We start from the raw sequence: 26,388 nt of genomic DNA on the forward strand, positions 1-26,388 counted from the left end.
ACCTTTCCTATCTATAATATGTAAATCAAATTCTTGCAAAAGAATCACCCATCTAATAAGCCTTGGCTTAGCATATTTCTTTTCCATAAGGTACCTAATTGCAGCATGATCAGTATGAATTGTGACTTTTGAATCAACAATATAAGATCTAAACTTGTCAAAAGCAAAAACTACAGCTAATAACTCTTTTTCAGTTGTAGCATAATTTCTTTGAGCAACATCAAGAGTTTTGCTAGCATAATGAATAACATTCAATTTTTTATCTACTCGTTGTCCAAGAACAACACCTACAGCAAAATCACTAGCATCACACATAATTCCAAAAGGTAAGTTCCAATCAGGAGGTTCAACTACAGGAGCAGTTGTTAAGGCTTTCTTTAGAGTTTCAAAAGCTTCCTTACAATCATCATCAAAAACAAAATGTACATCTTTTTGAAGAAGATTAGTAAGAGGCTTTGAAATCTTGGAGAAATCTTTAATAAATCTCCTATAAAACCCAGCATGACCAAGAACACTACGAATACCTTTAACATCCCTAGGATAGGGCATCTTCTCAATTGCTTCAACTTTAGCTCTATCAAGTTCAATACCTCTCTCGGAAATTTTATGTCCCAATACAATTCCCTCGTTAACCATAAAGTGGCATTTCTCCCAATTAAGAACAAGGTTAGTTTCTTCACATCTCTGCAAAACTTTATCAAGGTTTCGCAAGCAATTATCAAAAGAATTCCCATAGACAGAAAAATCATCCATGAATACCTCTACAATCTTTTCACAAAAGCCATGAAAAATAGCAGACATGCATCTTTGAAAAGTAGCAGGAGCATTACATAAACCAAAAGGCATACGTCTATAAGCATAAGTTCCATAGGGACAAGTGAAAGTGGTTTTCTCTTGATCTTTAGTTTTAACATCAATTTGTGAAAACCCAGAATAACCATCAAGAAAGCAAAAATGAGTATTTTTAGACAACCTTTCTAACATTTGAACAATAAAAGGTAAAGGGTAATGATCTTTCTTAGTAACTTTATTAACTTTTCGATAATCAATGCACATTCTATACTCTACAACTACTCTTTGAGGGATGAGCTCATCATTATCATTAGGCACAACAGTTATTCCTCCTTTCTTAGGAACACAATGCACAGGACTAACCCATCTATTATCAGCAATAGGATATATAATACCAGCTTCAAGAAGTTTTAATACCTCATTCCTTACCACATCCTTCATCTTAGGAATTAGACGACGCTGATGTTCAACAACAGGCTTTGCATCATCTTCCATGTTGATGGCATGCTGGCAAATAGAGGGAGAAATCCCCTTCAAGTCATCAAGAGTGTAGCCAATAGCTCCTCGGTGTTTCTTCAATATTTCCAATAACCTTTCTTCCTCAAAATCTGAAAGCTTAGAACTAATAATAACAGGATATATTTTCTTATCATCAATATGAGCATACTTAAGATTATCAGGCAACGGTTTTAAATCAAAAACAGGATCTTCCTTTGGTGGTGGTGTTGTACCTAGATCTTCAACCGGTAAGTCATGTTTAAGAATAGGTTGACGAAGGAAAATTTCATCAAGCTCATTCCTTTCTTCCCTAAAGACTTCACTCTCACTATCCTCCAAATGTTGCTGCAAAGGATTATAGGAGCAAGAACAATAGACGCACACTGTTCAACTCTAAAATCATTATTAGGCAAATCAGCTTTATAAGGAGTTTTGGAAAATTTAGAGAAATTAAACTCATAAGATTCACCAGAAAATTTAGTCACAATTTTCTCCTTCTTGCAATCTATAACAGCTCCACAAGTATTTAGAAAAGGTCTACCAAAAATAATAGGACAAGACTTACTAGCAGCATAACCAAGTACCAAAAAGTCAGCAGGATATTTAATCTTACCACATAGAACTTCCACATCTCGAACAATACCAATAGGAGAAATAGTTTCTCTATTAGCTAGCCGAATAACCACATCAATATCTTCAAGTTCACAAGAACCAACTTCATGCATGATTTCCGTGTAAAGCTCATAAGGAATGGCACTAATGCTTGCACCAATATCGCATAAACCATAATAACAATGATCACCAATTCTAACAGAAAGCATATGAACACTGGCTTTCCTAGACTTAGTAGGATGCGAAACAATATTAGAAGCATCTTCACAGAAAATAATATGACCATCTTCTACATTTTCACTCACAAGATCTTTAACTATTGCAATAGCAGGTTCAGCCTTTATTTGCTCTTCAGGTTCTATAGGTTTCTTTGCACTTTTATTAACCGCACTAGTTATAACAGAATACTCCCTCATTTTAGCAGGGAAAAGAGTTTTTTCAATATAAGCTTCAGGAAGAATATGATCAACAGTTTCAATTACAACACATTTATTTATAGATGAATCAGTTTTATCTTTGTACGGTTCATGATACTTATCAAAATTCTTCCTAGGAATTTCAAAATGAGAGGCAAAAGCTTTATAAAAATTTGCAACAACTTGAGGGTCAAGACCATAAGTAGCACTCATATTACGAAATTTATCAGTATCCATAAAAATTTCAATGCATTTATAATCATAATTTATACCTCACTCTCTATCTTTGTCGTTCTCCCATCCTTCAGTATTCTCCTGAATCCGATCAAGAAGGTCCCTTTTAAACTCTTCTTTGTTGCGTGTAAATGATCCAGAACAAGTAGTATCCAGCAAGGTTTTATCTTGAAAAGAAAGTCTTGCATAGAAATTATCAATGATGACATTACCAGGAAGCTCATGAATGTGGCATTTGAGCATTAAAGACTTCAATCTCCCCCATGCTTGGGCAATACTCTCTCCATCATGAAGCCAGAAAGTATATATGCAGTTCCGGTCTTTGTGAATTTCACTTGGAGGATAGAATTTAGAATAAAATAGAGGCACAATATCCTCCCAATCAAGAGAATCCCCATTCTTCAGCAATTTATACCAATGCGCTGCTTTACCAGACAGCGATATAGAGAATAGTTTCTTTCTAACTTCATCCATAGCAATACCTGCACATTTGAATAACCCGCATAATTCATGTAAAACAGTAAATGATCTCCAGGATGGACAGTTTCATCCCCTTCATAGCGGTTATCCACAACACGTTCAATAATTTTCATAGGTATTTTGTATGGAACCTCTTTCTCACCTGGCGCCTCATCCACTACCTTTGCAGTAGTAGTAGATTTTCCAAATAGGAATTCAAGAGAAGATCTCTCCATAATGAATTATAGCAGCAGGCAGAAATAAAATCAGCACGTACAGTAAAGGTTTCCCTTACCAATTCCACTTACCAATAGCGCTTCACTCCCCGGCAACGGCGCCAGAAAATAGTCTTGATGACCCACAAGTGTAGGAGGTGTATCATAGTACTTTCGATAAATAAGAGTGTCGAACCCAATGAGGAGCAGAAGGTGTTGACAAGCAGTTTTGATGAAGGATTCACTGTAAATGCTCACAGACAAGTATTCAGGGGGTTTTGATATAGCAGATAAATAAAGTACAAGTAAGTAAAGTGCGAGAGTAATAATTGCAGCGAGTGGCCCAATCCTTTTTAGCACAAAGGACAAGCCGGTTTGTTTACTTATGATGACCAAACGTTCTTGAGGACACACGGGAATTTAGTCTAGTGCTTTCGCTTCATATAGTTGATTAATCTTCATTGTTTTGATAAGTGTTGTGTGGGTGAACCTATGCTAATGCACCGCCCTTCCTAGGACTAATACATACTTGTGATTATACCCCTTGCAAGCATCCGCAAATACAAGAAAGTAATTAAGATAAATCTAATCACAGCCTTAAACTCTGAGATCCTGCTATCCCTCCTGCATCGATATACCAACGGGGGTTCAGGTTGCTGTCACTCCGGCAACCCCACAATTAGCAAACGAATACAAGATGTATTCCCCTAGGCCCATAAAGGTGAAATATCATGTAGTCGACGTTCACATGACACCACTAGAAGAATAACACCGCAACTTAAATATCAAACCATTGAATATTACTCAACATAGTTCACTACTAACATTTAGACTTCACCCATGTCCTCAAGAACTAAACGAACTACTCACGAGACATCATATGAAACATGATCAGAGGTGATATGATGATGAATAACAATCTGAACATAAACCTTGGTTCAATGGTTTCACTCAATAACATCAATAACAAGGAGTAATCAATACCGGGAGAGTTTCCCCTATCAAACAATCAAGATTCAACCCTAGATGTTACAACGGTGACGAGGTGCAGCGGTGGAGATGACGGTGACGGTGGTGGAGATGATGGTGATGATGATCCCAATGAAGTCCAGCTCGATGAGGGTAACGATGGCGTCGATTTCCCCCTCCGGGAGGGAATTTCCCCGGCGGATTTCAGCCTGCCGGAGAGCTCTTTTCTCTCTGGTGTTTTCCGCCCCGCAGAGGCGGCTGTGTCTCCTCGCGATTATTCTCAGCACCTTAGGTTTTCGGGTAGATGAAGTACGCGAAAGAGAGGAGGCCGAGAGGGGCTGTGGCCCCCCTCCCCACAAGGCGGCGCGGCCAGGGCAGGGCCCGCGCCGGCCTATGGGGGGCCATGGCGGCCCTCCTCGGCTCCTCCTTTTGGCGGGCTCATTCTTCTGGAAAAATAAGATCTTCAGTGTAATTTCCGTCAATTGTTGATCTCCAAAAATATTGCATTCTGACGGTGCTTTTTCCAGCAGAATCCTGACTCCGGTGCATGATTCTCCAATAATCATGAAACTTGCAAAATAGGTGAAATAACATAAGTATCATCTCTAAATATGAAATATATCAATGAATAACAGTAAATTATGATATAAAATAGTGATGCAAAATGGACGTATCAACCCTCGTCTCCGCGTGCTATCGGTTATCTCTAACCGAACTCCTTACTTGTGTTATAACTGCATGTGAGAGCCTTCGTGCTCGAGTTACTTGTATCCTCATATAGGTTGTCTCACCTAGTTTGCATTAGGCTCACCTTTATATTCCGCAAAGTCTAACATTGCAAAGAAAGAATTTAAATCTGTAGAAACCTATTCACCCCCCCCCCCCCCCCCTCTAGGTTTACCATCTCTGAACTTTCAATAGGCCGCAAAGCTTGTCCTCCATTTTTGCGCGTCCTTGAGCCTGTCCCAGCAATGGACCATATGGTAGTCCTTCTTATGCACTGCCCTGAACCTGTCCAAGGCCCGGGATACCTGCAATCACGCCAAAACCGCTAATGATGTACATAGAATAGGATGATCATGGTTGTCTATTGTTTACCACTGATATGACGCCGGCGCCGCTAACGGAGTTGTTGATGCAATGTTCGACGGCCGAGCAGAACTTGCTTGTCTCTTGTTTGATGTAGTTCCATCTTTTTCTAAGGGACTCTTCCGTGCGAGGGCTTGGGATATGGTAGGGTGGGTGCATCTTCGTCTCGTTGTACTCCTACATGACCTTATCCCAGTACACCTTGCCGTTTTGTTGGGCGCCATTGATGCAGTCATGGCTTGTTGCCAGCCACGCGTCACACAAACACTTGTCCTTGTCGTCGATGAATCCTTGTGTCATGTGGCTCTCCCCCTTCTTCTTCGTAGCATTGTCCGTGGTGAGGACAAGCTGTGTTGGCGCGTCCTCAAAGTAATCGACGCACACAGGTGTTGGCTGTGTGGGTTGGGTGGCGAACAGCCGTGTGCGATCGATGTCCTCCGCATCATGCGTCGGTGCCCACTCATCTTGCGGGCCTATCCCGGCCTCGTCGTCGCCAATGAAGCCGTTGCCGAAGATCATGGCCTGGATGTCTGGCTCATTCCGGTCCATCCAATAGGCATATGAATGATCGGACGTCAGACGCATGATACAGGGCAGTCGCACACAATGAGAGAGCTCACATACCAGTTCATCCATCGTCGGGGCAGTCGCTGCCATTTCGTCAAACAGGATGCGGGGCTCCGGCATTCTCTCCTCTGGAAGCTGGCGCGTCTTGTGTGTGGCGCTCGGACATGAGTCACCGCTTCTAGGTGTCCGGTTGAGGTCGGGAACCGACGCCCCATTGAATTTCACCGGTGCCACGCCGTAGGCGAACCGCGGCGACGGGTGGTCCTGCAAGGGAGCGGGAGTTCCAGGACGCAGCTGGGAACTTACCGAGCTCACCGACGAGACCGGAGGAGCAACACCGGTGATCCCATCTCGCTTGACGAGCATGTAGGCCTCCGCTAAGCTCAGATGGAGGCCTATTTGCGCAATGCCGGCTTTCACCTGCATCAGCCACGCCTGTTGGCCGGCGGCCGCTGCATTCCTCTCCTTCAGACTCTTGCGCCAGCCGCGACGCTTCGCAGCCTTGATGCATTTCTCCTCCTTGGACAGCACCTTCTTTGCCGCCTTCGGCTTTGCGTCTCGGTCGGGGGTGGCGGCCCGCTTTGCTTCCGCCGGAGATGCAACCTCCATGGTGGCTATGGTTGTGGCTACGTGGGAGTGTGGGGCGGCGGCGGGTGCGAAGGTTACCTCAGCATCCATGGTGGTGGCTGCGGCGGCAAGGACGTCCCTCGCTTCTGGACTACTCGCATCGGTCACTTTGATTTTTCGCGTCAGGAATGGCAACTGGCAGGAATGTTATCGGCCTCCCTGCCACTGATGCGTGAGTCCTACGTCATTTTTGGCGGACACTCAGCGCGACAGCGGAGCGTCCGCGGAGACGCAAATCTAGCGCATATTTGGGCCAGGTTACGTCGCCGGCGGACGGACGCATTTTCGTCATGGCAGACGCAAATGGACGCTTTGCGTCGCCCCGCTGGAGATGCCCTAAACCGATCTCCAGTTAGGGCATGTCCAGCGCCGCGACGCATTTTGGACGTCCAAAATGTTCGTTTGCGTCGCGCAGCGGATGCGAGACAGACCGTTTTTGTCCGCGCGTCCGTTTGTACCTAGGGGTGGCTCCAGCGGCCCGACGCATTTCCACGTTTGCATCAATTATGAAGTTTCCAAACAACAAAGTCAGGAATTCAACGAAGTCATACTTATTACATTTAAATTTTTAAAAGTCTACATGAAAATAAGATATTATTTCTCTAGGCATGATCTTCATGGCCAGCCAATGTCCACTGATGCTCAATCTGATCCGTCTGCAGCTGTTTGCAGACGTTCTCGTTAGTGATTTCTACATTCATATGTAGATAGTCCTACCAAGATGAAGCTCGAGGAAGTGGCGCCACCAGCTCACCTTGGAATTCCCAGTGGTTCTCATTGCGGCCATCAGGACGCTCGTTCTCAACGATCATGTTGGGCATGATCACGCATCATGTCATCACTTCATGCATGGTCTTCAGCGACCATGTACATGGCCTCAAGGCAGGTTCTCTCACCCATTCGAAGATACTCATCTAATATATCCGCAGTCATTCCATATGAGAGCATGCGAATAGCCGCGGAGCATTTTTGGTACGAGGTGAAGCCTAGTGCACCTGTTACATCGGGCCTGCATTGGAAGTAGGGGTCATAGTTTCTGACGTCCCGTAGAATGACCAAGAACAAGTCCCTTGACATCCTGTACCGGCACCGGAAGTGTTTTTCCGGGAACACCGGATTGGTGAGGTGGAAGTAGTCCTTGCGTAGGCGGGTCTGCCCTTCCACTCTGTTGCGCGGCAGGTTTTTGGAGCGTCCCTTCACAGAGCCCCGATGCTCCGGTCCCGGGTTTGAGGTGAACTCGTGGATCATGGAGGCCGTAGTAGTTTCCAATGTCTGCGTCGACTGATCGGACTCCTCGTCGGAAGAGGATTCAACGACCTCCGCGCAGAACTTGTCCAACATCTGCCACATGTCCATCTGCATGGGTACGAACTGCGGATCAATGGCCGTGCATAATAGCGCCGAAAACACGAGTAAGAAACCTACCGACGCAATTGACCGAATAGGTCGTGGGCGGCGAGGCCGGACAGCGCAACCGGCAACGTTTGGCCCCAAAACAGCCGACAGGTACGGCGGAGCCAAGCCCGAGTACGATCCTGCTCTCCCGCGCGGCGACAACAGAGCCGACGGCGAGTACTGCGGCGGGACGGCGACGGGTGGAGCTAGGGTGGTGGCGTCGCACTAGGGCATCAAATAAGGGGAAAAAGAAGCAAATCGAAACGGTCGATTTCGCTATCCCTGACTTGCGGGACCGGGTAAAAAATGGAGGACGCTCGGCGCGTCCGCGGATACGCAAACCTGATGCATATTTAGGCTAGGTTTACGTCTCCGCGGAGCAGGCCACGCATTTCCGGTCCCCGCAGACGAAAACGGTGGTCGCTGGAGATGCCCTTACCAGAAAAAAAACCTATGGTGTCCCTACTCCCTATCGAATCGATTGGTTTGTTCGTCTTCCCATATGCCTCGGCCTCGCCGTCCTTGCGGTGTTGGCATGGGATGGAGATTCAGTGACAAGTCACGCCGTAACAGGAAGTTGCATCCGCCGCCCAACGGCCTCTAATCAAATGATCCGAATATTTTACAAATTGCCCCCGGGGGATGATGTGTTCGCAACCTCCGGTTTCCTGGCCACACGATGGAAGGAATCATCCGGTCCGGGTCACCTCTCCTGCACACCACGTGGGTGGCCCCCACCACGTTCACCTTATCCTCTTGCTCTAATCTTCTCTGTTACTTTTGTTCTCACGCACGCACGCAGAGGAGATGACCGCGCCGCCGTGCTCTCCGCCGCCGTTCGCCCAAGCCTCCGCTGCGCCGCCGTTCGCCCAAGCCTCCGCTGCGCCGCCGTTCGCCTAAGCCGTCGTGTCCCCTTGTCGATGGCCACCATCTCCGGCACCTGCCCTCCCCATCACCATGTACTCCGCATCTCCGCCATGATGCGAGCAACGCAATGGAGCGGCCGAGACGGAGCAGCCCCGTGCGCGAGCTCGGGCTTCCCGTAGCAACCCTGCCACGCGCCGCCACACCCCAGCCACTCCCGCCGCCGTGCCCCAGCCATGCTCCGGGTGCCGTCGCGCGCCGCCGCGAGGTGCGGCCATGGCACCCCGAGGTCCTGCTCTCCCCATTGCCAGCCAGCGAACCTCCCGCATGAGCTCGGGCCGCCGCACCCCCGCACCCTAGCCACTCCCGCCGCCGTGCCGTCGCAGGCATGCTCCGACAGCCGTTCCTGCCTTCGGCGCCCTCGTCCGTCCTGCGCCGACGGGATCACCCATTTCTGCTGCACCGTGGTCGCGAGCAGCGCTGGCCGTTGAGGAGCGCAGGGACACCAAGGCGGGGCTCCGCTAGGAAGCTGCTGCTGGTAAAGGGGTGCTATCTTCGACGGCATCTGGCGATGCTACCAACCGCAGTGGAGAGTGCTACCTTAGGTACCTATTGTTGCTGCCGTCGGAGGCCGGCGTTGCTACCTTTGGCGTCTGGTAGTGCTACCAGCGGAGGGTGGATTTGCTATCTTATGTGTTCGACGTTGCTACCGACGGTTCAAGGTGTTGCTACCTTAGGTACACGGAGTTTGCTTCAAGCGTTACACATTTTTGATACAATATAGACCTTTGTAAAAAATGTTGTGATGCAATTTTTTTGCTATAATTATTTTGTTGTTTTGCTACTTTAATATAGAAATTTTGCTATGAGGTCTCCGGCGAGGTCTTCTCAATTTTTTCCGATGATATTGGGTTTTGCTACATTACCACTTTTCTGCTACAATAGCATTTTTTTTTTGCTACGAGCTCTCCGGCGAGATCTCCGGCGAGGTCTCCGGCGAGCTCAGCCTTTTTATTTGATTTCGTGACTGAACCGTTTTTTGCTACAATGTAGCAAAAGCGGGTTATGTTTTTGCTGCCGAGAGGTATTTTTTGCTACATTCAGCAAGAGCAGATCTGGCCGTCCAAAATGGCCGATCCAATGGTTGGCGACCCGGGGGCTGGGAAATCAAATCCCCGGGGGACGCCCAGCAGTTTCCCTTCCCATATGCCTCGGCCTCGCCGTCCTTGCGGTGTTGGCATGGGATGGAGATTCAGTGACAAGTCACGCCGTAACTGGAAGTTGCATCCGCCGCCCAACGGCCTCTAATCAAATGATCCGAATATTTTGCAAATTTGTCTTTTTTGCTGCGTCGAAAATACAAAGTATTTTTGATTGAAATTTTTTTGTACTTACAACATGATACGTTGGTAACACGTATATTTTCTATTTTGAATTTTTTGCTGATTTTGAATTTTTGTTTTGAAAATCATCAAAAAATTCAAAATAAAAAATGTACGTATTACCAGCGTATCATGTTGTAAGTACGAAAAAAATTCAATCAAAAATACTTTATATTTTCAACGCAGCAAAAAAGATAAATTTGCATAATTTTCGGATCATTTGATTAGAATCCGTTGGATGGAGAACTCCGGCGGATGCGACGTCCAGTTACCGCGTGACTGGCCTACATCCAGTCACTGAATCCCCATCCGTTGGCATGCCGATCTCCTCCCTGTCTGTCCGCTTCTTCTACACTCATCCCGCCCCTACTGGAACCTGCAACGGGTGACGGCGGAGCCAAAATCTGCTGCCTTCCCCATCGCCTCGAACCGGCACCGCAAGGTTTTGCCGATGAATAGGTTGTGCCGGCCGCCGCTTTTGGTAGCGATGGGAGGAGGACCGAGATGCCACCGTCCGAGTCTTCGCAGCGCTGCCGGTCTCTATCTCCACCAGATCCGTTTGGTGTCTCGTGTGGACTATATTTTTATCATGGCCCACCATCTGGCCGGCGGGTGTTCGTTCCCCCTTTGCCTGCCACCAAGGGGCATGACGGGAGGCTTCTACCGGAGGTCCTGTTGTGGTGGTGGTGTTGGTGCGTCGTCCGCGTGAGAGACAGGAGGAAGGTTTACAGGGTGCAGTGGGCACGGTGACAGAGTGAGAATGCTAAAGAGGCTCGCCCGATGCCGAGGACTTCCTCAACTGAGACCCAGCCACAAGGTTCATCCCTCTCAATTTCTTGTGAGACTTTCTTTCTCTGATTTTCTGATTCCTATCGGCAGTTCTTCTGTTCGAGGAAAGAAGTCCACATAACCCCCTAACTATCGAGTTTGGGACGCTAACCCCCCTAAGTTTAGATTGGGGCACATGACCCTCCCTATGTTTGCAAAACCGGACAGTTAACCCCCACGGTGGTTTTAGCAGTATTGCAGGTGGTTTTGATGACGTGGGCACGCGCCAGCTATTCCAAAGTGGCATTGCCTCCTCTGCTCCGCTTCCTCGCCTCGCGCCATGGCGGGCAGTGGAGGCCAGGCGCCCCGTCCTCGCTCTGCTTCCAAGTAGTTCCCTCCCGCCCTGTGGCCGCCGCTACGAAGATGCCCATGCCACACCACAGACACGGTCATCGGAGCGGCGGCGAGCCGTCGTCGCAGGGCAGCAGCTGTGAGAGCTGCAACGGCGTGGCGGACCACGCATATGTGTCTCAATCTCGGGCGGAGCCGCTAGTGCACGCTGAAGGAGCTGCAGGTAGCTGAATTTTTTTTTTCATCTCCATGTATTCCCAATCCTTGCTCTCTTCTGGTCATACGCGCATACAGCTTCATGCCGCCGTCGTGGAGTGAAGCAAGTCCCGCCATCTCCTATGCTCGCAGCTTCCAGGATGTGACCCTCCATCACTAGCTCCATTGCTTCCTCAGCTTAGTTCTTCTCTGTTTGGCAAACTTGGATCCCTGAATTGTCTTAAAGCTAACTCTGAATTTGCACAGATGGCCAAAGCGACAACCCAATGTTTTACATGGAGTCAGCAGGGGAATCCTAAAAATCGAGTGGAGAGCAAAAATTCAGATCAAGTGAACTCTGCTATTCCAGGACATGATCTTGTTAATCTCTGTAATAGCACAACGTCAGTAGCTGGACACATGAGGCCATGTGGGTAATTCTTCATTGACATACAGACTACAGTAGCTTGCTGCAGAACAAGAACAAATATTCAGGCAACGGGATGCTAGCCCTCATGCTGTCCACGGCCACTGCAGAGGAAGACCGGGGCAGCGGAGGGAACACCGGCGGAGGCCTCTAGGACTAGGAGCATGCGGTTGCGGGCACTCGGCAATGGGGGCACGCAGCGGCCGGAGCACGAGCGGTGCCCGGGCTGCTCGGCTGCTCCGGTGACGAGGGAAGCGAGGCGCGGGGGTGTCAGCGGCGGGCAGAGGCGGCGGCGCCGCAGACAGTGGGAGCCATTGGCGAGCAGCTCTGTGGACAGAGCGGGCGAGCGGGGCGGCAGCGATCAGCTGGAAGGGAGAGAAAGCAGAAGAGATGATTTAGACAGAGCTAAACCATCTTTTCGTCCTAGCTGTGCTAAACTACTATCCACGTCAGCTAAACCACCGGTCAATACCACTCTAGATGGGTGGAGGGGGTCAATTGCACGGTATATAATACTTAGGGGGGTTAAGTACCCCAAACCAAACTTAGGGGGGCTTAGTGTCCTAAACCTGATAGTTAGGGGGGTGATGTAGACTTCTTTCTCTGTTCGAGCATGCACCACTGTTGGAACTTGCCGAGTGAAGAAATGATGTCACGGACAGCACGAGAATGGCTGCTGAATCTACTAGCCAAACTGAATGAGACACAACGGCTAATGGCGCTGATGGTTCCGTGGAGATCCTGGCGTGTACGCAACAAAATTATTCTTGATAAACCAGTCAAGGCATCCCGTAGATTTTTGTGCAAATACGTACACAGTGTACTGATGATAAATCACTGTCCAAAAGCTGATGCTTGCAGAGGAAGTGAGGTGCAAATGCAGAAGGCATGTGTGAGACCAGCGTCGGGGAGGTTAAAACTCAACTTCCATTGAAGCTATGTCTAAGCGAGAGGAGAACTGCAAGCAGCACAGCAGCGTGCTCGCGGCCGACAGCGACATGTTCATTGACAAGGCCATTGGTCATTGTAAAATGATTAGTATTGTTGTTGAGATTTTGCATTTGGTCAGCGTAGCAAGAGTAGTCATTAGTGCTGTTGAAATTGCAAACCAGCATAAGTAATGCTCATATGTTAAAATGTATATATACTGAGCAGATTAGCAATCTTAATGTAGCAAAGTGAGCCAATTAGCAATGGGGTTGATCACTAACAATGTAGCGGATCATGTTCGTCATGGTATGAGCTAGCACAATAGCATCATTTTTAGGCAATGGGTGCCAAAATTCAGGGGAATTGGTTGGCGGAGTTTTCGTTACGTGTATGGGTCACCAAATGATCTACTATTAGTTTGCTAGCTTGTGAGTATATATTATTAGTTGTTTGTAATGAAATAAAAATAAAATTCTGTTGAAAAATTGAATAAGATATTGCCGATTTTCAGAGCAGAGTTACAACTCACAATAACTTCAGAAATAAAGTGGAAAAAGACTATGGCATACTTACTTTTAATATGATGGTAAATTGTGTATATTGCTTGCTTATATGCATCTTGTATTTAACTATTTATAATCCATGCTGATATATTGAAATGGTTATCCGTTCCCACTATCACAGTGGTTAGCTTTCTTTTTTTTGTGTGTGAAAATGGCTTTTTTTTTTACTTACGTACATGAGGTTTGCATCTTGCTTATTATTTACACAGGAATCATGACCTTATGTGACCAAGATTTTTCTACGAGAGCTTGAGAGGCAAGTGTGTTCCTGTAAACTACTCTATTGGCTGGCCAAATAATGCATACTTCTCCAGGACCTTCATGCCATGGGAAAGCAGCAACCTAATCCAAGCTTCAACATTATATACTAATTGACTTGAAGTCACAAAGGAAGATTAAAATTCCCTGGTTAGTCATGATTATTTTTTGATTATGTGTACCACAATATTAATTACCTACACTATGATGATATGTCTGGACCATACAAGCAACCTACTCTCAGTGATAAAGGAGGATTTGAGATATGCCCAAGGGAAAGAATTGTCTCAATTTTATATCACATGTTCTCTTCCTACGAAAGAAATTTTTGTTAGTTCAAAAAATATTCTAATTCATCGTTGAGCACCAGAGAATTCATATGAATTTTTAGAGATAAAGCCAAAAAGAGATCGCATTTGTGCTGTCAGCCATTGATTAGAGGCTTGGGCTATGAAATGGACAATATTACAGAGATCGATCTTGTGTCTCACGATTTTCCTCACTATGTTTACAAGGTTACCACATTCGAAAGTAGTGCTTAATAATATTAATGGCACCACTTACCTTGCAAGTACATTGAGAAACGAGACTGCAAGTACATATGCAGTGCTTTCTGGTTGCTTTTTCCTGAATGTCTACTCTTCTAAGGCCATGCATATGTCATTGTCATATTGACCAGTAATTTGCATGTTGTCACGATTGCTGTTAAAGGTCGTCGAGCACCAAAGTGAACTTTACAGCTCACTGATAAAGTTTTAGGCTGCTTTTCGTATGGTCAACATGTCCTCCAAATTTGGTGTGGATGCTGACAATTCCGATTATGTGTGTCGTTCATCCTAGGAGACATCTATAATAGATCTTTGGAGCAAGAACACTGATGTCCTCAATGATGGTATACTAATAGAAGTTAGTGCAAAAGAGGTTGAGATTGCCCTGGTTTCAGGCTGCACATGCACAAAATAGGACTGTAAGTCCCTAGGATATCGGTTTATTTACTGGATTTCTTTCCTCTTAACGGTGTGACCTTCATGTTGACATTTTCTCGAGTATTTTGTTCCAATGGTGCTAAGCCTCTCAGAAAGCTATGGGTCTCAATTCTGCATCAACACAAAAATTCCGGAGATTATTGCTCTGTGCGACAGGTGATCATTTTTCCATCTGGTGTGCCATGCATATGTGCTCTACATATTAATCTAACGAAGTTGTTGTATAGTGGCCACATGACTCTTTGCATTGTGTTAATTGGTGAAGTAGATAAGAGTTAGAGTGAGATTGAAATGATCACAGTAGTAGAGCTCTCCACTATGAACGCACATATAACCTTGATATCCATTTATTATTTGCTCAATGGGTTTGTGTTACATAGGATTCACTTCTTAGAACTTGTTTTCCAGGTAAACCCAATGGAAAATTAGGATTCACGGCTTCCAACCAAATTAAAACTGGTGGTTTTTTTATCGTGAGATTAATATATACCTATATGTCAGATCAGGGAGGGGAAATTTTTAGGTGCTCCAAGGAAGGCTTTGTGTATGCCACGATGTTGCTGTATTCGTTCCGTAGATACAGACCTATTTTCATGTCCTGAATTTTTACCTGGAATGTATACCTTTATGTCAGATCAGGGAGGGGAAATTTTTAGGTGCTCCAAGGAAGGCTTTGTGTATGCCACTATGTTGCTGTATTCGTTTCGGTTTTGGGTCGTCTGGATCGGATACTAGGAGATTAGCTGATGGTCAATTTCAAGTGATTGCTTTCTCTACCAGTGTTTGCTTGGTTACATTTTTTTTCCCTGTTTTAAATTTTGGCATTGTCTAATATTTTCCTGTTATTTGCTAGAAGATGGTGACCAATTAGTACTGGCTATGCAATGCTTATTTTAGAGTCACATATTTTTAGAGTCACATATACACCACCTTCTGTTGATCTGGTTCATGGTCCTCAGAACTGTAAGTCGAGCTAGCTGCGGCTCTTCGCTTTGTGTATCCCTGGCTCCCTGCCTTGTGACCCTCGCTCTTGAAGATCTTTGGCCGGTGGTCCTGTGATCGTTCCGCCATGCACCTTGAGGGTAGTTCTTCCTCTAATTATAGGTTGCATATTTACAAAATATTCATGTTTTTTTTTTGTTTGATTGCTTACTTTGTTTGCTTCTTCTTTTTTGCGTCTACACATGTTTTTCTTTATCACGACATTTTTGAGTCTATCTATTGGCTATGATTTCTCAAATGTGCGTACGACAAATGGTCCACATGTTGTCTCCCTACGTGTCAGGTAGCTAGATTTGCTTACATGTGCACAAAGGAGTACTGTGAAATAAAACTGTCGGTCCGGGGTCCTTGCTGCATCCGTATATTCTATTTTGTTTTCTGATGAATTTGTTAGTTTCAAGAAACAAATCCTCTCCTAATTTCCATTCATGTAGCATCTGACAGGAACTCCACTACTGAAATGGTTGGTGATGTGATCCAGGATTTTGGTTGGTAAAACAGCTGATGTTCATGCGTCCGACTTTAATGACGTGTGCACTATACACTACAACCTTCAGCCGGGCAAAAGGGATACTCATCGTCCTGTGTACATATACCTAAGAGTAACACATAAAAGGAAGACCGTAACTCCCCACGACTGCATCTACGAAGCTTGCAAACTATATTACAAAATGCTTTGTATTGCTCACTTTGGAGCACAATATACCCTTCGATTTATTTTTAGGTATATGTACCTATGGTTGAGGCAAATGTATTTTAGGAAAATAACTTTGAAAAATACTACTTCCTCCGGCCGTAAGTATTTGTCGTAGATTTACGTAAAATATAGGCTAAAATCTACCTAGGTCATCATATCTGAGACAAGTATTTAGAATCGGATGGAGTACTTATATTAGAGCTCTAAACTAGCTAGGAATGTGTTCGTCGATTATGAACTATAATGAACTGTAACGAGCTGGTAAATTGTATTTATCCTCCGGTCGGCCATCTAGACCGTTCAATGAGAAGAAGCGGCCGAGAAAGCCTCGGTTATTACATAAGGAAAAAAAATACAGACACGTTACACCCTTCTATGTTAGAAATCAAAGCACCCTCAATGTACCGCAACAACCGCGTGTGTGGCAACGCTATGCAGGCGGCGAGGCGAATCTCGCATGTCCATCTAGTGTAGGTATAAACCCCTTTCTCTAGACTAAATGCGCTTTCCAGCTTTTCACGCATCTCGAACCCTCATCCCACTCTGTCCTTCTTCTTGGATTCTAGTTTCTTTTACCGTTATTGGGGTAAGCACTCCGAGGAATCATGCTTCCAAGAGGGATCAAGCCAAAACAAGGCAAAGTGATGCCAACTTTTCCGCCCCAAGCAACTCATCCAAATCATCCGAAGTTAGTCACATGAAAAGAGTTCACATATGATCACCAATCTAGACACGGTTATAAGCATAGCAGTGCATGGAGGAGCATATTGGTGAGGTGACACACACATCAAACTTGTAAGAGAATAATTGGAATTAACATCTCTTCCTTTCAAAAACTAAAAACTCTACCGAGCCGAGGCAGTCCAGTCCATTAATTTCGAAAGCGCAACTACATAAGCTGGTTGCCCACAGGGTCAACGATGAAATACAGGTCGAGAGACCTCGTAGTGAACTGATGAAACTTCGATGCCCACATCTGCATTTCATAAATCAGAAAAAAAAAATTATCGAGATTATGACTTAGTAAGGCATTCTAGAAAGTCGCATGCACTGATAGTTTTAAGCTGTGATGCAGTATACTACCGCATTCTTACTGTAAGCTAGGAAAATGGTTATACTTTCAGAGTTGAAGCTGGCCAACAGGTAAATTATAATCATTTTGTGCCTAGTCGGAGTTTGTAGTGTGCAATAGGTAAAAGGTGAAAATAACTATGAGATTACCGTCAGAAAAAACAGTGCTACTTACTGCTCATTTACGCACACTACAACAGGTTGTGGATGTTCTAATTTTTTGAAATGAATTTACACAAAAGTGAGGCCAATTTATGGAGCATTTTTTCTTGTATTACTCGTGATATTTCCTTCCTTTTTGATACAAAAAATGAGAAAAACAATCCCCAACCAAAATCACTGAGAACATAATTTAGTGAAACCCAAATTTCAATTGAGGAAAATGCAGAAAAAACTTACATCCTTGTACTCGATGCTCCCCTTGAACAATTTGAAGTCGTCAACTGCAGGAAACAAGAAAGTAGAGTAATCAGTCTTGGTGTTAGGAAAGATGTCCATTATCTAGCTCTGCTTAACATCTAAGTGGTTCTTGGATTCTAAAACAGAAAAAATGGAGTACTTACGTGATGGAAAACGGATGACTGCAGCATGACTGTACCGATTGTCGATATGATTAAGACAGCAACCTGATTTAAAACATGATGGCATGGTTGGTTCTTTCAGACCAAGAAAAGAAGATCGGGAGAAATTTTGTGACCATATATTTTTCTATATGGCTGAAACAGCGGAAATAGGTGTAGCCAAGAGCATTACGAAATTCACAATCATACTGGCAATAAGACGGAAGCAAAATGAAGCTGTTCGTTATACCTAAGGTTGCTTGCACAATAAAAGCACTGTACTGTATGATCAAATTCCGAAGGTGAGCTAATGCATCCTCCACTGCCTCTTTGGATGCAGTCTCCGAGAAAGATATTAACAACATAAACTCAACTCCGTAGTTAAAATCCTGTATGGCAAAACAAACCTATGCTCGAACACAATGCTAAGCAAAAGGAGGATAACAATTTATGCTAGCACAACTTCAATTATATTACCTCGCCTCTACGGAAGAGAGGGATAATGTCATCTTCCACCTCAGATTCAAAATCTACAGAAACCAAGGCCTGTAAGTTATTCAAATAGTGACTCACAGTGCTATGTACAAGCATACGAATCAGTATAGTTTACGAATTGTAAAGAAGATTACATGGTGAGGCGTACATAGGAAACGGGTTTCACATAGCCATCGAGAACTTTGGAATAGTATGCGCTACTTTGAAATTTTGCAATGTCTTCTTTCTGCTGGAAACGCATGAAGACAGCATGCGTGAAGTTCTCACTATTAGGGTCCTCTATGCGGCCTGCATCCAAGAGACAGATGTGAATGCATCGAAGCGCAATTCATCACTTAAATGAGTTATGCATCAATAGATATATACGAGTCTCTGACCTAATGAGACTGTAAGTATCCCTCTCATCTGATACTGACATGTATACAAGTAATCAAGCATGTCCTTTTCTTCAGCATCGGAGATGTTTGGGTTGGTTCTAAGCAGAATAATATGCTCCGCAATCTTTCTGCCAAAGCTACCACGTTAGAGTATGCACACTAGCAATCTAGCTTGTACCATATGAAACTCTCTACAGCACCATTTCAATGAATATATTACATCATGTAAATATCAGGATGACCATTTCATTTTTATGATCTCAAGGTAAATTATTAGCACAAAACAAAGTTCCCCACCTTTTCTTCACATTGTCACCAGATGGAGCGCCATTGCCGGCTCCAATTGCACAGAGAGGGGAAAAAACCACCTTACTTCTAGCCCCCCACCATCTACAATCTGTAGCAGGAAGATTTTTCTCAATTGTGTGTATATGCATACACTTGGAAAAGCATCAAGCTTTACCGAAAAGCTGAGATCAAGAACTCAAACAGCCAGAATTCTTACCATGGGAGTGATGCAATCCAAAGAACTTTGGGGCAGGATGTATAGTCTGAGAGATCCGAGCTGGAAATGGCATCAGCATCGTGAAACTGCCGAGCTTGGACCTTAGCTCTCATTGTTGTTTAGAGTTCTTATGGATTTTGTGGTGGAGCACTGGTGTGGAATCTGTGAGTAACACCTCACAAGAAGTGGGTGGTTCAAGAGTACTGCCCTGTCCTTTTCTCTCCTTTCTCTCAGTTCCTGATATTTCTTGTGGCCAAGAAAATGTTGATATCAACTTTTTTGTGCACCAATAATACAAATGTACTAGGAAGGATCACAACAAAACAATCGCTATCACAGGATCAGAACCCATATTATGGGCCTTACAAACCAGAGACCTGATCGACCAACCTGAACCAGTAGTTTTAATTCTTTCCAGATTTTGAAGGCCTAATGTGGAGGAAACGACATTTTTTCAAAAAGGATGAATCAGGCACATCTTCTTTTAACATTAACAGAAATCGAACATGTTGTGGAGAGGAGTTGATGATTCCCTCTTAGAGAGCCATTCAAGCTCTATTTCTACTAAATAATTTCCCTGTTTCAGCTTTGTTTGCAAACTTGTTTATTTTTACTTGGCCTAAATCCGGTGACACATCACATTCAGCCTCTTCAATTGTTTTCTTTGCACTAGATGCTGGGGTACGCCAAAAGCGCGTCGCCACACAGACCCACGAGTGTTCATCGTGCGATCTGCTAAACAGAAATCACGGAGATTAGACAAATATAAGTGCAAAGAGCGTTGACATACAAGTATACAACTGTATATTTAGTCAGACATGCCAGATGAACTAGAAAGCTTAAAAGAGTCGTCACTTACATCTGACAAGGAGCACTCTGCGTCTTTTGCAGTTTGTAGCAATATCACAAGGTAAAAGCCCAAACAACTGTTGCAAGAAAGAGTTAGGTTAGTGGGGGCATCTGGGCATGTCAAAATATAATGCTGTGATAGTACGCCATTCCCTGGCAGCAAACAACTAACACAAAAGGCAAGACCTTCTATGTAAGTAGCCTAGAATATCGACCGGACGTTAATATGTGCAGCAGTCAAGAAACGAATAAAAGAAGCTGCCTCTTTTTCCTCATTATGGGTAGCTACAAAGAAATGATGACAATATGACATAAAAAATGAGTCCTCGTCGGCAGCAATCACATAGAGCAGTAGCGGACAGCAGATCAGCGAAGGTGGTGAACTCCACCCTCCTCACTCTGCTGGCAACAGGCCTAAGATCAAATACTACCGAAGTGGTATGCTGAGTGTGTACCAGGGTGTGGAATTTGAGCTATGTCCAGCGAGGAATATGATCGAACATGTTGCGAGCATACACATCAATTCCGGTGGAATCTATGAAGCACATGCAGAGGAGACGAATTGTTGCCTCTCATCGTACCCCCATGCGTCCTCGTCTTCCACGGCGGTAATCTTCCTCGTCCGGCGGCGCAATCATCTGATCGAGGGCCTCCTCCTCGGCAGCCATAGGCGAGCTGCAGGACCCGAATTTGGGAGTCGTCTCCAGCGCCATGAAACTGTCACGAGGCTTGCCGCAACGAGAAGAACGAGCTGGTGCCCGTACTCCTGCCCCCTCCCCATCCTCCGTCGAGGCTTCAGCTCGGGCCGCTTCTCCTCCCGTTTCCATCTGCCGGGGCTGCACAGGGGACGCCCCGCCCAGCTTTGCGACACATCCGGGGCTCAGGCCGCTCCTCGTTTCCATCTCTATCCGCCGGTGCTGCGCAGGCAACGCCGTCGAGCGCCGCGATGCACGTGCGGCGACGCTTCGAGTCGCCGCTCGGCGCTCCCCCATCCTCCTCCTCCTCCTCCTCCTCCTCCTCAATATCTTCACAACCCTGGCTCCGACAAGCGTGAGATGCGAACGAAAGCATGTACACTACAAACCAACTAAAAATTGTATCGAACAAATGTAAGACCATGTCTAACAGCCCGTATTTTTTCGCCCCGTAAAACGCGAGTAGAGGGCCCTGTATCCGGTTTTCACCGGCCGAAAACTCGGATGAGCTAGCAGAACCCGTATCCCCACCCCGTAAAACAGATAATACGGGTTCTGCTAGCTCGTCCGAGTTTCCTGCCCCTCAAAATAGGGTTTTAGACAGCAATTTGCACAACAATTTCACATCAAACATAGCACATCCAAAATATGTGATGCATAATTCATAGTTTTAACATCACAACGCGATCATAGGCAATGTTCAAGCCACGGAAGTTCCCAAATGTGATCAACCATCAACGGATCCATCGCCACCGGCGCCACCGCTCGCCGGAGACTCACCTTGAGCACGAGCTTGACGCGCAGCCTTCTTCCTCGCTGAAAGGACACGGATGTCGCCTAGAGGGGGGTGAATAGGCGGTTTAAAACTTTTACGAGATGGGCTTAACAAATGCGGAATAAAACTAGCGTTTACTTTGTCAAGCCCAAAGCCTATATACTATGGTTCACCTATGTGCACCAACAACTTATTCTAAGCAAGGGTTCACCTATGTGCACCAACAACTTATGCTAAGCAATACAAGCAACTTATGTGATAGCAAGATATATATAACTTCAAGCACGATGGCTATCACAAGGTAAAGTGCATAAGAAAGGAGCTCGGGTATAGAGATAACCGAGACACGCGGGAGACGATGATTTATCCCGAAGTTCACACTCTTGCGAGTGCTAATCTCCGTTGGAGAGGTGCGGTGGCTTAGTGCTCCCGAACGCCACAAGAGGCTCACCTTGAGGTGTGGTTGCTCGATGCACACCAACGCCACAAAGGCCTCACCCCAAGATGCGGTACTCACACCACACACCGAACGCCACGAAGGCGCCTCACCTAAATCTCCGGTGACCCTCGCCACAAAGGCCTAGGTCACGGTTCCACTAAGGGATTTCCTTTGAGGCGGAAACCGGGCCTTACACAAAGCTTGGGGCACACATCCACAACTTAATTGGAGGCTCCCAAGAAATCGCCACAAAGGCATCAAATCCGTCTAGGGTTCCAAGAACCCAAGAGTAACAACTTTATTGCTTTCACTTCCACGAATCACCGTGGAGAACTCAAACCGATGCACCAAATGCAATGGCAAGAACACCACAAAGATGCTCAAGTACTTCTCTCTCAAATTCCAACAAAGCTACAAAAGCTATTGGGGGAATAAGAGAGGAAGAACAAATAGGAGGAGGAACACCAAATTTCTCCAAGATCTAGACCTAGTGGATTCCCCTCACAAAGAGAGGGATTTGATTGGTGAAGATGTAGATCTAGATCTCCTCTATCTTTCTCTCAAATAGATGCAAGATTCATGGGAGGGAGAGGGAGATAGCAAGCTCAAAGAAGGTCAACAATGGGGCAAAAACGAGCTCAAACGGATGGGAAACTTTGGGGAAGAAGACCCCCTTAAATAGGGCAAGAGAAATCTGCCCGTTATGCACAAAACTCGTCAAAACCGGAACTTCCGGTCATTTGGGGCGGAACTTCCGCCCCCCGGAAGTACCGGCCAACTTCCGGGTGAAGTAGGGCGTCCCCGGAAAGATTACAGTATGTTTTCTGCGTGCAGAATCGTCATTTCCGGAAGTTCGGCGGAAGTAGGGCGGAAGTTCCGGCCACCGGAACTTCCGGCTAAAAAACTGCTTCACGGAAACTTGAATAACTTTTGCATCCGGACTCCGATTTTGATGATCTTGGGCTCGTTTCGAAGCTAGTAAAAAGCTCTACAAGATCATGCAGGGAACCATCATAGTCCAGTAAGTTAGGATAGAAACAAATGATGAAAGGTTTGACCTATCTAAAAAAAACATGCCGGTAAAACCTCCAACCTCGAAAATGCAACAACTTGAGTTAGGAAACTCGGATTTGGGTGAAACCAATTTTGTTGTAAAGAAGATGACAAGAGCTACCCCACAAAGAGTGAAAAGCTTAAGAACAAGTGGGGTAGGTTTTTCTATGTATTTTAGAGTGAAACCTCTCAATACGAGAAACCGAGAAAAACTCCAATATCGAAAACGCAACAAGTGATTCATGCGGAATCCGTTTTTGATGAACTAGAGCTTGTCATGAGAATAAGCACAAGCTCTAAAACACCATATGGATAAGATACAAATAACAACCAAGAAAGATGATGCAAGGATGCAAAGGTTTGAGCTCTCTCCGAATGATACGATCGAGTTACTCACTCGAGAGCCCTCTTGATAGCACGGCAACTAAACTATAAGCCGGTCTCCAACTACACTATGAGACCGGTGAGAAAGAAACCCTATCAAGAGCAAACCTTATACTTGCGCATTCCACTTGAGCTCGATGATGACGATCTTGACCTCAACAAGATGGAACGCCTTTCTTGATTGTGCTTGCTTGACGAAGTCTTGTGGGTTGCTCCCCCATAATCCACCATGGGAGAGCTTCTTCTTCGGCGCAACTTCACATATCCATGATAACCATATGGATGTCAAGAGTCAATCAAAGGATCTCTTCGAGATGGCTCATCTTGAACTAGCACTTCATTTCTTCATACTTCATCATGTTGATGTCTTGAAGTAACTTGAGGGCTCACATCATCTTCATCTTAAAGACATACTTGACACTTGATATCCTTCATCAAATTCTTCTTATTGCAACCTTGAAGCCAACAAATGGTTCAAGAATTGCCTATGGACAACTCCTACAAATATAACTCAATGCAAACATTAGTCCATAGGGATTGTCATTAATTACCAAAACCACACATGGGGGCTCCATGCACTTTCAATCTCCCCCATTTTGGTAATTGATGACAATCTCTTTGAGAGGGTTTATATAAGGAATTTAAGTAACAAATAAGTTGAATATATAGAGCAAACTCCCCCATAATATATGCATGTGTGAATGATCTTGACTTTCATTGCATATATTGGCATTCAAAGCCTAGTGGTGTTTCCTCTAAATATTCAACTATGCAAAGCAACAAGATGCAATGCAATAAAGGCACATGCTTAAGCACAAAGCAAAGACATAACCAAATTCCCTTAAACCCTCCAAACTTCTCCCCCATTGGCACCAATTGCCGAAATGGGTGAAAAATTTAGAAGGCCAATATAGTTAGAGTTCCTCCATAGCGTGTGCATTTATCATAATTTGAGTGGAATCAAATGCACGTATCCAATGACGAATATTCGGAAGGAATCACACTATAGATAGGATCAAAGATCGCAAAAAGATAACGAAGTCAAGAAGCTTCAACAAATGAAGCAAGCAACCAAATGAACCACAAAGAAGATACCAAAAGAAAGATAGATATTATAATAAGATCAAGAAGATTGCTCTAAATAATATGAGGAAGCTCCCCAAGGTTTGTGCACAAAACTAGACAATTTGCATTGGAGTATAAAGTGCACAAACATGGAATCATCACTCCCATAATATCATTCAAAAATAAAAAAAATACCAAGTGAATCAAACTCTAATGATCACCACAAAATAGTGCCTTAAATAAAATGATAAAGCTCCCCAAGGTACATGCATAAATTAAAATGTTGCATTTGAATACAATATGCATAACATGGAATCCTCACTCCCTCATTACCATTTAAAACACAAACATTTGCAATAGATCATAGATAGAAAATTAAGCTTAACACTTGCAATAAACAAATGGTTGAGCAACAAGTAAGAGGCACCATAATAAAAGGCTCAACCACGAGGATATGTGAAAGGCATGACAAAGCATATTATAGGACTATTACAAGGATGAGAAAATAGCATCATCATAGTCTTCAATGAATTATATTGCTTAGCATGACCAATCAACATGCAACAAATAAATAAGATATCAAATGGAGATGTATCATCTCTTATGTGTATAGGTTTCTCTAAGTGGACAAAATCACTAAGATATTTATCCACAAAGAAACATGCACACAAAAAATAGACACACAAGACATATAGCATGATATCCAAGACGAAGTCATGCAATATACCAATAAGAATTTTTTGCTTAATAGCATGGCCAAAGGCTCAATTTTATCTTATTGTAATTCATGAACTTCAACCACAAACAACTGAAATACATCACAAATATCAACAAGGGATAGAAGATAGTTGTGATGCATTTGAGAAAGGCAACAAGTATCACAAACGAGGATACCAAAAGAAATAACTAAATTTGCACTTTCATCTATATTGCACACGTGAGAGCCTTGAGGAATTGATATGCAATAAAATTGCTAGATATGCATAGTTGGGATGGATGAATCATGAGCATGATTTAAAATACTTCCCAACAAATGCACTCATCTCAAATTACTCACATTCACAATAAAGAGGTTTCATTAAGACTTTTGCAAGAAGCACAACATTTGCAAATCAAGAGATTCATGCCAAGATGCAACCATAAGGTTGGATACAAGAAAAGTATGCATGAGAAGATACTTGTTACCAAGATAGCATTGGTGTGGATGTAGTAGATATGTGTTCGTTGACCATCCTAGCTTGCCTCAAGTTACCATTGAGTCACCACTTCTTTCCAAGAGTGAGACAAGCATTCAATGCATATCCATTGTACCTAACACAAAGGTAAGTACAAAATAGTCCCCAAACTCATTGGGTCCGAAGTAGTTAGACACACTACAACATATAGGACAAACTCCACAATTCTATGTGCATATAGATATGAAATTGAATTTCATGCACATCTTAGCCAAATTAGGATTTGATGGAGTTTACCCTATATATTGGATCAAAGAAAGTGACACATGCCATAAGATATACATATATTAAATATGCATGCACAATACTTTCAAGGACCAAAGGAAGATACAATTTGGACAAAACACCAAATAAATCAAGAGACAATGGTTGCCCAAATTATATCAAAGAATCAAATCAACACAAGATTGACTCCAAAGACTTATCTCATTATAAGAAGCTAATTAAGCCTAAGCAAAAAGGAATGAGATAACCAACTCCCAAGAGAGCAAGGTTCCAACAAATAAACCAAACCCTCAACACTTTTTATGATGGCACAAAGTACCAAAAAGAAAATTTATGTCTCCCAAAACCAAATTTTTGATAATGA

General features: G+C 44.4%; 3 protein-coding genes across 4 annotated transcripts; 1 reads left to right on the top strand and 2 right to left on the bottom strand.

The window, feature by feature from the left end:
• The first annotated feature begins 10,303 nt into the window (after positions 1-10,303).
• LOC127307696 (uncharacterized) lies at positions 10,304-14,949 on the top strand. The gene is made up of 3 exons (XM_051338446.2): positions 10,304-10,936; positions 11,141-11,461; positions 11,701-14,949. Exons 1-3 carry the CDS (start codon positions 10,900-10,902, stop codon positions 11,751-11,753), a joined length of 411 nt encoding a protein of 136 aa, XP_051194406.1. The 5' UTR covers positions 10,304-10,899; the 3' UTR covers positions 11,754-14,949.
• A 2,017-nt stretch (positions 14,950-16,966) lies between these two features.
• LOC127307697 (stress-response A/B barrel domain-containing protein UP3) lies at positions 16,967-19,551 on the bottom strand. Its single transcript, XM_051338447.2, has 9 exons — positions 19,305-19,551; positions 19,097-19,196; positions 18,800-18,927; positions 18,571-18,710; positions 18,405-18,473; positions 18,178-18,316; positions 17,931-17,993; positions 17,767-17,810; positions 16,967-17,272 (listed from the first exon to the last, which is right to left on the bottom strand). Exons 1-9 carry the CDS (start codon positions 19,381-19,383, stop codon positions 17,186-17,188), a joined length of 849 nt encoding a protein of 282 aa, XP_051194407.1. The 5' UTR covers positions 19,384-19,551; the 3' UTR covers positions 16,967-17,185.
• A 134-nt stretch (positions 19,552-19,685) lies between these two features.
• Positions 19,686-21,218, bottom strand: LOC127307698 (uncharacterized). 2 transcript variants are annotated; one of them, XM_051338449.1, is made up of 3 exons: positions 20,735-21,218; positions 20,164-20,230; positions 19,686-20,036 (listed from the first exon to the last, which is right to left on the bottom strand). In XM_051338449.1, the coding sequence occupies exons 1-3, from the start codon at positions 21,143-21,145 to the stop codon at positions 19,924-19,926; spliced, it is 591 nt and encodes a 196-aa protein (XP_051194409.1). In that variant the 5' UTR covers positions 21,146-21,218; the 3' UTR covers positions 19,686-19,923. The 2 variants fall into 2 exon arrangements, with proteins under 2 accessions (XP_051194409.1, XP_051194408.1); XM_051338448.1 differs by having other exon boundaries at positions 19,686-20,039.
• Positions 21,219-26,388: the final 5,170 nt, after the last annotated feature.

Source organism: Lolium perenne, chromosome 6, assembly GCF_019359855.2.
Source record: "Lolium perenne isolate Kyuss_39 chromosome 6, Kyuss_2.0, whole genome shotgun sequence".
NCBI classification, from domain to species: Eukaryota; Viridiplantae; Streptophyta; class Magnoliopsida; order Poales; family Poaceae; genus Lolium; species Lolium perenne.